General features: G+C 40.6%; 3 protein-coding genes across 4 annotated transcripts; all 3 read right to left on the bottom strand.

Moving 5' to 3' along the window:
- Positions 1 to 253: 253 nt before the first annotated feature.
- LOC112463975 (nucleoside diphosphate-linked moiety X motif 19) lies at positions 254 to 2,803 on the bottom strand. Its single transcript, XM_025030708.1, has 5 exons — positions 2,036 to 2,803; positions 1,371 to 1,716; positions 1,064 to 1,299; positions 834 to 986; positions 254 to 733 (listed from the first exon to the last, which is right to left on the bottom strand). Exons 1-5 carry the CDS (start codon positions 2,117 to 2,119, stop codon positions 452 to 454), a joined length of 1,101 nt encoding a protein of 366 aa, XP_024886476.1. The 5' UTR covers positions 2,120 to 2,803; the 3' UTR covers positions 254 to 451.
- Positions 2,181 to 3,653, bottom strand: LOC112463977 (succinate dehydrogenase assembly factor 3, mitochondrial). The gene is made up of 2 exons (XM_025030711.1): positions 3,131 to 3,653; positions 2,181 to 2,991 (listed from the first exon to the last, which is right to left on the bottom strand). Exons 1-2 carry the CDS (start codon positions 3,305 to 3,307, stop codon positions 2,812 to 2,814), a joined length of 357 nt encoding a protein of 118 aa, XP_024886479.1. The 5' UTR covers positions 3,308 to 3,653; the 3' UTR covers positions 2,181 to 2,811.
- Positions 3,654 to 3,868: 215 nt separating this feature from the next.
- Positions 3,869 to 10,886, bottom strand: LOC112463976 (cysteine dioxygenase type 1). Of its 2 annotated transcripts, XM_025030709.1 has the most exons (6): positions 10,807 to 10,886; positions 10,278 to 10,633; positions 5,817 to 5,958; positions 5,605 to 5,710; positions 5,101 to 5,270; positions 3,869 to 4,160 (listed from the first exon to the last, which is right to left on the bottom strand). In XM_025030709.1, exons 2-6 carry the CDS (start codon positions 10,517 to 10,519, stop codon positions 4,125 to 4,127), a joined length of 696 nt encoding a protein of 231 aa, XP_024886477.1. In that variant the 5' UTR covers positions 10,520 to 10,633; positions 10,807 to 10,886; the 3' UTR covers positions 3,869 to 4,124. The 2 variants fall into 2 exon arrangements, with proteins under 2 accessions (XP_024886477.1, XP_024886478.1); XM_025030710.1 differs by having other exon boundaries at positions 5,097 to 5,270; positions 10,278 to 10,853.
- Positions 10,887 to 11,238: the final 352 nt, after the last annotated feature.

The raw sequence follows: 11,238 nt of genomic DNA, 5'->3' as shown, positions 1-11,238 counted from the left end.
CGTTCTGCGCACTGCGCAGCTTCCGAGACCCGTGCGATTTATCAAACCTTCCGAATCAACCGGTATTGTCTTTAATGAAGTATCGCGAAAAGTAGCGTAAAAGTCGCGAGTGCTGTAAAAAATTGATGGGCTTTATTTACAAATTTTCAGCCACCATCTTTGAAATGCGTTACACACCTCGCGTTACATGGTTTACAAAGTTATTAAGTCAATTAAGTAATGGGTGTTCATGCGCGTTTAATAAAAACTTTGATGGCAACACGTTCGTGTTTATTGTTAACAATTTATTACGCAGATATAAATGTACGTATTGTATTACAAAAATATAACAGATGATTTATACATGTAATTACCCTTCTTACCAATTTCTTATCGAGTCGCGTTATTTAATATACAAAAACATTCCATTACAATGACTTTTGGTTGTCTCAAACGCTTTCCATTATTCACTCTAGAGCTTATTTCTAGGTTCATCATTTCCGAGCGTTATCTTCGAAATTTTTCCAGGTACCGGGAACACCACGCTATTATCTTCACCATTGTCAGTGAAAATTATGTTGAATCTCGTGTCAAGAAATTCCATTCTATTCTTTACCGGGGTTATCCTCGCTAATTCATCCATGGTGATCTCCGACTTGTCGATCACCTGTTTCTCCAGCAAGCTAACTTCCTTCGGGTACATCGTGTCTCCAGGTAAGACGTGCACAACGCCATCCTTCATGAGCATGCGCACCTGAAAATATATTTATTGCGACAACGAGATGATATACGTTCTTGCGATTATTCGTGATTTATATATTATATATTAATGGAATACTATTTAACTTACGTACCGGCAAATAGAACTGCATGCCTTCTCTATCGCGTTCCACGGCGATGTCCAGGAGATCGTCGATATTTTTAATCTTGGTCAACCTGGCGATCTCGCACTGTTGCGGCGGTGGAAACGTGATGCCCGTTGAGCAAAGCCTTTCCGGGGTGTCCCACTAAATTCGATTTCCAGTGAATTAGTTCTCACGGGAGGTGCGCGCGCTATCGCGACCCATTGTTCAAAATATCTCACTTTCAGATCCTCCATTTCCACGGCTTCGTATTCGGCGTGCGGCACGTACGGCATGCAAGTCAAGTAGAAGGCGGTGTCGTACCGTTTGTCGTACGTGGTCGTGGGTGTCAACCAATTCCTCCATTCGTGCAGCGCCCATAAATCCGGATGGCACTCCAGTTTCCGGCAGAGATTGAAGAATTCCGTCGCGTCGTTGTGGACCTTGGTCCGCCACGTTTGCAGCTCGTCCTCGGGAACTGAAAGTTTACCCGACGAATGTTAATATTCGCGACAAACTGACTAATTAGATTTCCCTCGATTTACTTACTCGACACGTGCTCGGCCCAGCCGGCGGGAGCACCGCTGTCTCGGTTGCGTCTGCAGATCAGGATTCCGCACTCCTCGAAGGTCTCGCGAATCGCCGTGATTCGCAGCGAGACCTCTCTGAGCAGCTCGTTCTCCCTCGAACGAAAGATCTGCGGTCGCGACGGGGTCCTCGCCGTCCTCGGCACCAGAGACACGAGCCTATCGTTGTCCAGGCCGAAGGTAGCGAAGTACTCGCGCCATTTCAGATTGGCGTCGGCTGGGTCCACCGTGCCGCCCGGGAAGACGTACAATCCCGGCATGAAGCTCGACTTCTGATGACGCTTCAGACATAGCAGCTGGTAATTGTGCTGGAAATCATATGTCGCCTGTAGCCTCGTCTAATCCCGAGCGAGAACGCCTCTCGACAGATATGTCGATAGACGTTAATTAAACGAGCCGCGTGTACACGTCGCGCCTTACAAAAATCGATACGATCGTAGAGAAAAGGCTTTAAAAAAGTGCGTTGTCGTTAGTGCTGTGTCAGCAAGTCGGATAGTCAAGTTCTTTCATCATTCTCGTTCTACGTCACGGAGATGGAGTCGCGAGGTAGAGCGAGAAAACGCCGATCGAGTCTTCGTCAGGCGTACTAAAACGCATACGGTTTGCGTATAATTTATATGTACTTACGACTGCAGGAGACACCGCGCGACTGTACGTCTGCCCGTGGCGTGCTGCTAATATCAAACTCGCTGCGTCCTGCCAAGCCTTCATCCTCTCGTGATTTAATTCTGCCGCACGCGAGGTCGAATCACCGCGGATCCACTGGCGAAAATCTAATGAGAAAATCCTACTGCCGAATATCGTTATCGAATTAGACCGCGAACGTCGTCACGATAAATTACACCACGCCACGATAATAAAATTCAGTTTTAAATCGCGAACTCGGCCCATTTAGCGACGAAAGAACCGAAGGAAGAACCTCAATGTTGTCTTGTTTAAACGATCTTTTTATTACGTTTATATTGTGTTTGTATATGGCATTTCCTAATTTTATTTTCTTAATTTTATTACCGTTTATAATTATCGTTGTACACTATTGTATGCCATGTTCTCGCGAGTTGTACCAGCCACTCTGTCACTCTTATCTATCGTTATTGAGTAACAAACCAATATGACTGCAACACTGCAGCTTTGCTTATCATTTTTCCTAATTATTTTCTTAATTTTATTACTATTTATATTTATCGTCCTACACTACACAGACTACACTTCTCCGTTCGCCTTTCGCACTTAATAAGTTCCCTACACTCCACAGTGTGATTGTCGGGTCGATTTGGGTCGGTGGGGGAAATCGAGTTTATTACTTTATTTGCATTTCACGACACAATAAACACAATTCCCAATCCCAATCGCGCCGAGGATCTCCGGATGGAGTATGGAGTTCCGGGCACGTAGGCGGTAGGCTACGTTTTCCCTTGCTTGCCGTCCGGCTTCCCCGTCGCCGCGATCATCAGCTCGTACAGCTGGCACACCTGTTCGTCCCGCAGCTTTACGAGCTCCTCCTCCTTCAGATATTGCCCGAGCGGCCGTCCCGTATGCGGGCCCCTCAGCCCGAGCTGCTCAGCGAGGGACACCGCGTAATTCTACGGAGAAGGGAAATCGCTAATCGCAACGTCACCGTCACCGTCGCGTCGGGGCCTCGCTCGTGCGAACATAACCTCGCGTCGCGCGCTCGCACGACGGCGACGGTCGGCGCGCCTCTAGTCAGTCTAGGTTACTTACGGTCCACTCGTGGAGGAAGACGATCGCCTCGCTCTCCACGCAGTTTTTATGTCTCCGGAACTCGTCGCGGACGTAACCGTCGCCCAGGGGCCGGACCTCGGCCGGCAGGCCGCGATGTAACCTCAAAATCGTCTTGTACAACATCCTGACGCGCTGCACGTGCGTCCGGGAGGCCATGACGCGCGTTAACACGCGCTTGCGGACACGGCGCGGTTATAATGGTTATATTCGTCGCTTTTCATCGATCCCGCTTTTATTCTATTGTTAATCGTTCGGCCTAACCTCGCTAATTGTCGCGAATCTCGGCTCTCGGCGCGCCGTATCGATCCCCGACGCTGGCCTGCGGCGCGATTTTTTCGAGGAAATTTTGGCATCCCGTCGGCGAAAACGCCTGGGTGAAAATCGACCTCGACCGTCGGCCGTCGGCCAAGTCAATTCTGGCAGACACTGTCCGCCGACGTGATATTTTAATGAGTCAGCCGTAGACCTCGCGGATTCTCGTGTATTATTTGTAATAACTTAAGCCGGCTTATAAACGAGATTGAACATTGAACTCGTTATTACTATTGAGAGAGCAAAGCCGAATGTTTATCAGTATTTCAGTGACAGACAAGAGCCATGCGTGCATTTATTGAAAAAATCTTCCCTTCTTTCACATCATATTCTTTCGTATTCTTTATTTATATTTGATTAGCAATTTAACTTATTTTTTACAAAAAAAATAAGCATGAGCGAAAAATGCATATACATATATTATTCTTACTTATGAATATCTACAGGTCCTTACAAATAGATTTAAGTACTTAAAAAACGATTATACAGGACGAAAATTGGACAATATTAATAGCACAATTGTTGAAGACTGTCTTAATTTATGCAAATTGAGCAACCAGGTCCAATCCAAGATAATGCAAATCGTTTTCCGCACCCGATTAGAATATCGCCGAAACTTAATTGGCGTGTCGCTTGTGGTGTTTCCACGCTCTTGCTCAGACTAGTTATCCTCGGGAGATCTGGCGTCTTGAATTTCCTATAAATTATAAATTGAGTATAAATAAGAAATTTACATAAAATGTTCAGTAATAAGGAATAAAATTTTAGGTAGAGTAAGAAAAAAAATGAGTTTTGAAAGTCAAACGCAATTAGCTATGCGTGAGTTAACATTTAAGTTACTTAACATTTGATAACAATTCAACACGATGTTAAATCGCGCGTTTCGGCTCGACTACTTTGAACTATCTTTAACGAAACCAGTAACGGGTAAATTAAATAATCTCACGCTCTTTGACGAGCATTAGGTGAGCACCTCAAGATTAAATGGATAAAGACAATGTAATCTTCACGAGAAAATACTAGTAAAATTTTGCTAATGTTTATAATCTGCAATGATTGAAGCAAAAATAAAAGTTGGGTCTACCAACAAAGAGAAGTAAAGTCAATTCATCAAAATCAGTCCAGAGAACATGAGAATGACAAATTGTTTATAATTGCTAAGTTGAATTGTTAATTAAATGTTAAATAATGTTAACTCACGCTTGGCTAACGGCGTTTAACTCACAAACCTCACTTTTTTCTTTATTACATGTTAATTTTAATGTTGTTATTAATATCGGAAATCTTTAGTTAAATTATTTATTTATTTAAATTGTATATAAATTGTTAAATTTTCGCTCCATTCTGCTCGTAGGCTTTTCATATTGAATTGCAAAAGTTGTGTGACAATACGAATAGAGACGTTCCGCCAGTTTGATATAAACTAACATCTAAAATTTTTCCGTAGAAAAAGACGAAGATTCCATTACGTGGGACTTTCCGTAAACCGAATTTAAATCTTTGTAATGATTTCCAGCGTCGTAAATGCAACTTTGAGATGCGGCCCAAGATTCTTTGATACAGTCTTCCAAAAAGGTGGATCGAGAATCGCGCGATAAGATAAAACTTTTGAGATATGCAAACAGTTTCTCACCCACCCGATTCCTTCTTTCTCCGTACTTGGACCAGAATGTGACCTTACAGGTAGACTTTTGCCCGGTCTGCTTGTTGAAAACTGAGCACGACGAGAACGGCGGAGAGTACAGATGCAGGGAGACCGCAGGATTCATCGCACTTGGATTTTCAACGCGATGCAAACCCAGCGAATCTTGAACGGTAATTGAATTAAAAGATTTGCCCTCGAAATTTCATTTCGCGATTATTTTGCGTTTACGAAAGTGCGATCAGACTTGATATCCATGCAGCAAAAACAAATCATGTACAGTAAGGCGCATTAATTCGATTCGGGTCACAGAAGTCTGACTTTTTAATTAATTTACTTTAATAATTATTAAAGACTCAGCAGCCAAGTCAGAATTCTACGACCCGTTGAATTAATGTACCTAACTGTACGACAAGTTCCCAAGTTTCGAGGAAGCTGCTCATTTATCGCGTATTGAATATGTGAAACTTGTCATCTGCGGCTTAATTAAAAGTCATACCATTAATGTAACAGATCTCGTTCGTATCAAGCGTGTTCCTCTCGAGTTCCTTGAGCTCCTCCAAACCATTTTCCGTCTCGGATCCCGCGGGCCACGCGTACCTCGTCTAAGAAGCAACGTACTTTAATATATATTGATTTTATATCGCATACGTATAACACGCGGTCTGTGAAATAGCTCTCAATAATTATCATAGGCAGTAATTTTCGTACCTCGCACAGTTTCCCTTGAAGGACTTTCATCACACAGTGCGCGTTGGCATGATCGTGTATGGCTGACCCATGACCTTCCCCCCAGCACAACACCATGAGATTGAACCTGCCGTTTCCTTCGTCAACTAGGTTCCTCGTATATCTACGCACAAAACATTATGTGTTACAACCTAACGTTTTTCCTTAAAAAATCGACCGGTATCCGACCGGTCAGAATTTTTTAATTCCTCCGACCTTTCGAAAATCTCGGCACAAGTTTTGTGCACATTTTAAATGCGCACACACATTAAACAATTATTACGCATACCGATTTTATCAGATATTCAGATATATACAAACGCTCGACTCGAATAGCAAATTTATAGCTATCTCGATCCATCTTAATTGACAATTAGATATACATATTTACCGGTTTAAATTGTTAATTCGAATCTGGTGGATTTAGCATGAGAACTTATTATGAAATCAGCTTCTGAAATTAACTCGAATGATATTGCAGCTCGGAATCGAAAACTAGTCTAGTTAACCGGTTACTATAAATTTCAACAAAATCGCTCGCAGTCAATTGATTTATTAATTCACGTAAAACAGAAAGAAAAGTTGCTTTATGCTAATTTCATAAACTTTCAAAAAATATTTTAGCTAAAATGCTACTAAAACTTAAAGAAATTATGCTCAATATAGTTTGGATTATTTTAAAACACCGATATTAAGGCTCCTGGTCCCTACTGATGCTGTCCTTATTTAATGACGTCAGCAGCGAGAAATGACACGTTGAAAATTCTTGCATAGTATTTCCGAATAAAAAGATATTTGCACAAAATAACACTTTAGATCACTTCAGTACACTTCAAAAATACTCCGAGTTTTATCCATTTTCCCTGACAGTTAATAAGCAGTCGTAAAATGAATGTAATGCAAAGCCTAACCATACAGGCTTATGCGCCTGATTTGGAAATACTATGCAAGAATTTTCAACGTGTTATTTCCCGCTTCTGACGTCATTAGATAAAGGCAGCATCAGTAGGGATTAGGAGCCTTAATACGATTTAAACTTTCTAGTCGAAAAAAATAAAGAAAATTTATTTTCTCAAAAAGGCCAACCATTTAAATTTAGATTGTTCCGCATTAGGGTTTTCATAGGGTTATTAAATAATTATCAACACTTTTCGTAACATATATTTATATATTTTATTAACAATGGACTTATCATCTCAGAAGGAAGACAATATTCATGCTTTAACATACAAGAGTGCACAATTTACGAACCGGTGCGGTGATCTGCGATTCCAGCAGCGAATGCAAGGTTGCTGACTCCATCAGAGCGAATATAATTTGAAAGTTTCGATGTTTCGCACGGCATGCGTTTCGTTCGTATTTTTTTTTTTTTTTTTTTTCATGAGTTGTCATGCGATGTACAGATACCAATGTTCTCTGGATTGCGCAGAACGCAAACACGGGGAAGGGGAATATATGCGTGGAAAGTACACATAACCAACTGACTATTCACCGGTCGATCGCCTCTGGGTGTTTATCGCTGCTCTAATTCCTGATGTTAAATAACATCTTTAAATATCAATATTTTATATCTGCTTAAGAAAAATATAATTTTCAAAATAATTGAGAGAGAGAGAGAATTACGTTATTTTCATTTTATCCAATATTAATATTTACTATTTATAATTTTATCTCAATGTCTCTCAGTCTTATTTAAAGAACATTCTCTCATGCAACGTATCAAAATATCTCCAAATCTCTCCATTTAAATATATATGAGTATTGATTTGTAATATACTAAACGAATATTTTTAACACGCTCGCTGGTACAAGTGTTCTTCATCGCAATGCATATGAATGAAAACGTTGAAAATAAAAATCCGAAGCGCACTAAAACAATTTTGTTATGCTCTGTTTCGAAAATAAAAAAAAATTTCCGCTTGTAAAAGATCGTCATACTTTTCGTCTTTACAGAGACGGGTTTTTGTTCTCTCACAAATCACAAATTACTTTGTTGACATGATTTGCTGTATCGTCAACAATTTCCGTAAACCATAAATTGCACATTTGCCTAACGTAGGATCGCTAAAAGCGTTGAACAATATGATAATCCGTTGAAGTACAACGCCGAAAAAGTGTTTACCTTTCTAACGGCCTTTCATAAGAACGATCTCGGTAGAAGGAATATTTGCCAGTCCTGCCACGCGCGGCATTGCGTTCTACTTCGTGTTGACATTTTTCTTCTCTCAAATCATTAATTTTAAAATTACTTCGTTGATATAATTTGCTGTATCGTCAACAACTTCCATAATCTACAAATTGCACGTTCGCCTACGTAAGATCGCTGAAAGCTTTGAACAATATGATAACCCGTTGAAGTATGACGCCGAAAGTGTTTATCTTTCTAGCGGCCTTTCGTAAGAACGATCTCGGTGGAAGGAATATTTGCCTGCCACGCGGCATTACGTTCTACTTTGTGTTGACAGCAAAACCGGTAAACGTGCACCGTAGTTTCAGTACTTTCCCGAGTCACGTGGATCCCCGGCTACTGCACACAGTAATTCCACCTGCGTCCAAGGCGCTCGTTATCTCACGAACTCGTAAACTCATTTTCGTTCCTATTTACGGTCCCTCATCTAATCAAGAGCTGCCGAGATGTACCTGTATTATGTTATCGTTGCTAATTATCAATGATGTGCAACATTATCAACATTAGCAACGCGTTAAATTACCTGTTTGCGATAATACGCGATAACATAATACGCACATAATATACATAATATGATGAAAGAAAAAACAGTAAAAAGTTGAGAAACTTCTCTTCTGAGAAAAAAAACATAAAAATTTTCGAGTTTTATTAGCGGTTTGTGTGTTCTCGAATGTCTAAAACGTTTGAAAATTGCACGCAACAACTATCTCTGCGCTAAGTAAAACGTTATATCTCCGCTCTGAATATGAAAATATGAGTTACATCGTCCAGTTCGTTGTAACATGTTCACGGAGATAACATTGTCGGTGGTGCCTAATAATTCTAGAACATTCTCTCTCTTTCTGCCTCTGTTATCGGACGAATATGAAGACGAATATGGAGATACGTCCAGATCGCGCGTAATAAATAAGCTAATCTAGTTATCGTTATACATGTGTGTAATACGCATCCCGGTAAATAAAGCTGTGGGACACGAGAAAATTTCCCTTCTGATTCGAAATTTATCTCCGCGTATCCTTAACTTTATGAGATAGCTAACGAGATTATTAGTTAGTTAATTATAAATAATTTTAATCTGATACAAAATGTCATTTGCCTTGGGAACTTTCCGTCTCCTCCGACATTTCCTGACATCAGTCACACTCAGCATTTCTTTGTAAACACGATGGTTTTTCCTAAGATTACCATGTAATACATATATTCCTCGTTGCGTTCTAAGTTATCTATTATTTACGGCAGTCATGAGATCGATGGAGATCGGGAAAAAATTGAAGCGATGATACGATTCCATTAGCACATATCTGACGTATTTTTTCCGTCTGATGATCATTAAATGGCGATCATCTACTCATCTACTCCTATCACAAATGCAAGGTGACGTTACGGGTCACTTCAGAACAAGGTTTCTAAATTGTTTTTATGTTACGCGGAGATACCAGAAACAGAGAGAGAGAGAGAACGAACGGAGAACAGGCAGTCGATAACCCATTCTGAACTCCGTCATGTTAATTTCATTTCACAATTCCGCATTGCGTTGTATTCGCTCTATTTACACACCCCAAATGTGTTGATCGGTGAAAATATTTGTTTCCATCATTTAGTTATCAAGCGCACATCGTCCATTGACGCATTTCTCCGGAATGTCCCTAATTGACCGTTACCGTTATGCGCTGATTATGTTTGCAATAGTACCGTAATTATCGATGCGTAATTAGCTGATAGCTAATGAAAACATTTCCGTATGCACGCCACAATTCTCATTGCGCATTAACAAGTTGTGCAATTACATCAGATGTATTCTGTAAAATCGCGGATCAAGCTTACCAATTACGACCTTGAAAGTGCTGATATACATAATTTTATTTTTGGACATGTAAATAATGTAATGGGCATTGTTAAATTTTTAATTCCTTTAAGTCCCTGCGATTAATCACCGAGATTTTTTGATCAATTGATAATATTTTTCGTGATTTACTATACTATTATATTATCATTACTATTATACAGATTGTTTAAGTATTTTTTCATGTATATTAATAATTTATGCATATTTGAAACAACCGTACACAAAATTAAGACGACATACAATCTTTTTAGGTATTTTTTATAATAGTGATAGGTATAACATCTGTTGCATTTTACGTCTAAACGACATGAATCAATTTATATATTAAAAAATATATAAAAGGAATGTGTTTCGTCAAATGCTAAGGTTTTGCGTAGGTTTCGCATGTAAATTATTAAATGTCAGATACCTGTATCTGTCGAACTTGGCGAATTTCTTCCACTCTATGGGATTGCTCTTGTAGCTCATCATCAGGTCCTGAACGTGATCGATATTCACATGATCCGTCTCGAAGGCTTCGTGCAGCGCATTTATAAGTTCCTGCAGGGTGGAAACTTTCTCCCGGCGGAGTTTCTCCCCGTTCTCAACGAGGCGCGACGCTTTTCCGCGCGGCACGTCGTACAGTCGGTTCTCTCGGTTGCAAATCTCCATTTTTCAGCCACCGCGGTATCTCCGTCACTTCGGCGATTCTATTCAATCGGCAAAAGTTTTTCTCTGCTTTCCCGCGAGCACCGTGGAGGGACGTGCGATCGCACCGCGGGGAGCCTTAAACACCGTAAACACGTGAACGTTAAAATGCGAGCCTTGACTCGTCGCGGCTCTGACTCGTAGATTATGGCGCGGCTTCGAAAGCGAAGGGAAGACAAGAGATTTATACGGACGTCTTCAAGCCTCTACACGCCAGGCACTAACTGCGCGAACGTACTAATCCGTACTACCTCGCTGTCTTTGCTCGCCTACAGCCGGTACCGGTCTAGTACAACGCGGATACAGCATCTTATATGCAGTGCAAGGTGCCCCCTACTCCAGCCGATCGTCCGAGCGGCGTCAACGTTTTGTGAACTTCCCGCTCTGTAGGGTACTTTTCAGCTTTTGTCAATGAAAAGATTCGAGCTAGATTTATTACGGTCCTATTCTTGAAAGAGGATACTTAAAGGTGCCGAAAGTTCAAAGATTTATTGCTGCATTTTTCTGTTTTTATTGTTATTCTCTCGTATTAACGTTTCCAAATAATTCACGAAGAGAATTTTCTCTTAGAATTTACCCTGAAATCATGGTAGTTGTAGGACAACATATATCCACCAAGAATTTTATGCGAGCTATTCTGATTAATATCTACCATAATAAAAAGTATTAATATCTATTACATT

This window comes from Temnothorax curvispinosus, unplaced genomic scaffold (assembly GCF_003070985.1).
Source record: "Temnothorax curvispinosus isolate PA1 unplaced genomic scaffold, ASM307098v1 QBEX01013816.1, whole genome shotgun sequence".
Classification (NCBI taxonomy): domain Eukaryota; kingdom Metazoa; phylum Arthropoda; class Insecta; order Hymenoptera; family Formicidae; genus Temnothorax; species Temnothorax curvispinosus.
Note: the sequence above shows the minus strand (reverse complement) of the source record. Positions and strands in the feature narration are given on the sequence as shown.

Coding starts and splice junctions, on each gene's coding strand:
- LOC112463976 (XM_025030709.1), bottom strand. CDS start 10,519: ATGGAGATTTGCAACCGAGAGAACCGACTGTACGACGTGCCGCGCGGA. Junction 5,711..5,816: donor TTCAAGGGAAACTGTGCGAG/GTACGAAAATTA, acceptor GTTGCTTCTTAG/ACGAGGTACGCGTGGCCCGC. Junction 4,161..5,100: donor ACGGAGAAAGAAGGAATCGG/GTGGGTGAGAAA, acceptor TATAATTTATAG/GAAATTCAAGACGCCAGATC.
- LOC112463977 (XM_025030711.1), bottom strand. CDS start 3,307: ATGGCCTCCCGGACGCACGTGCAGCGCGTCAGGATGTTGTACAAGACG. Junction 2,992..3,130: donor TCTTCCTCCACGAGTGGACC/GTAAGTAACCTA, acceptor CCTTCTCCGTAG/AATTACGCGGTGTCCCTCGC.
- LOC112463975 (XM_025030708.1), bottom strand. CDS start 2,119: ATGAAGGCTTGGCAGGACGCAGCGAGTTTGATATTAGCAGCACGCCAC. Junction 1,717..2,035: donor GCGCGGTGTCTCCTGCAGTC/GTAAGTACATAT, acceptor TATGATTTCCAG/CACAATTACCAGCTGCTATG. Junction 987..1,063: donor TGGAAATGGAGGATCTGAAA/GTGAGATATTTT, acceptor AATCGAATTTAG/TGGGACACCCCGGAAAGGCT.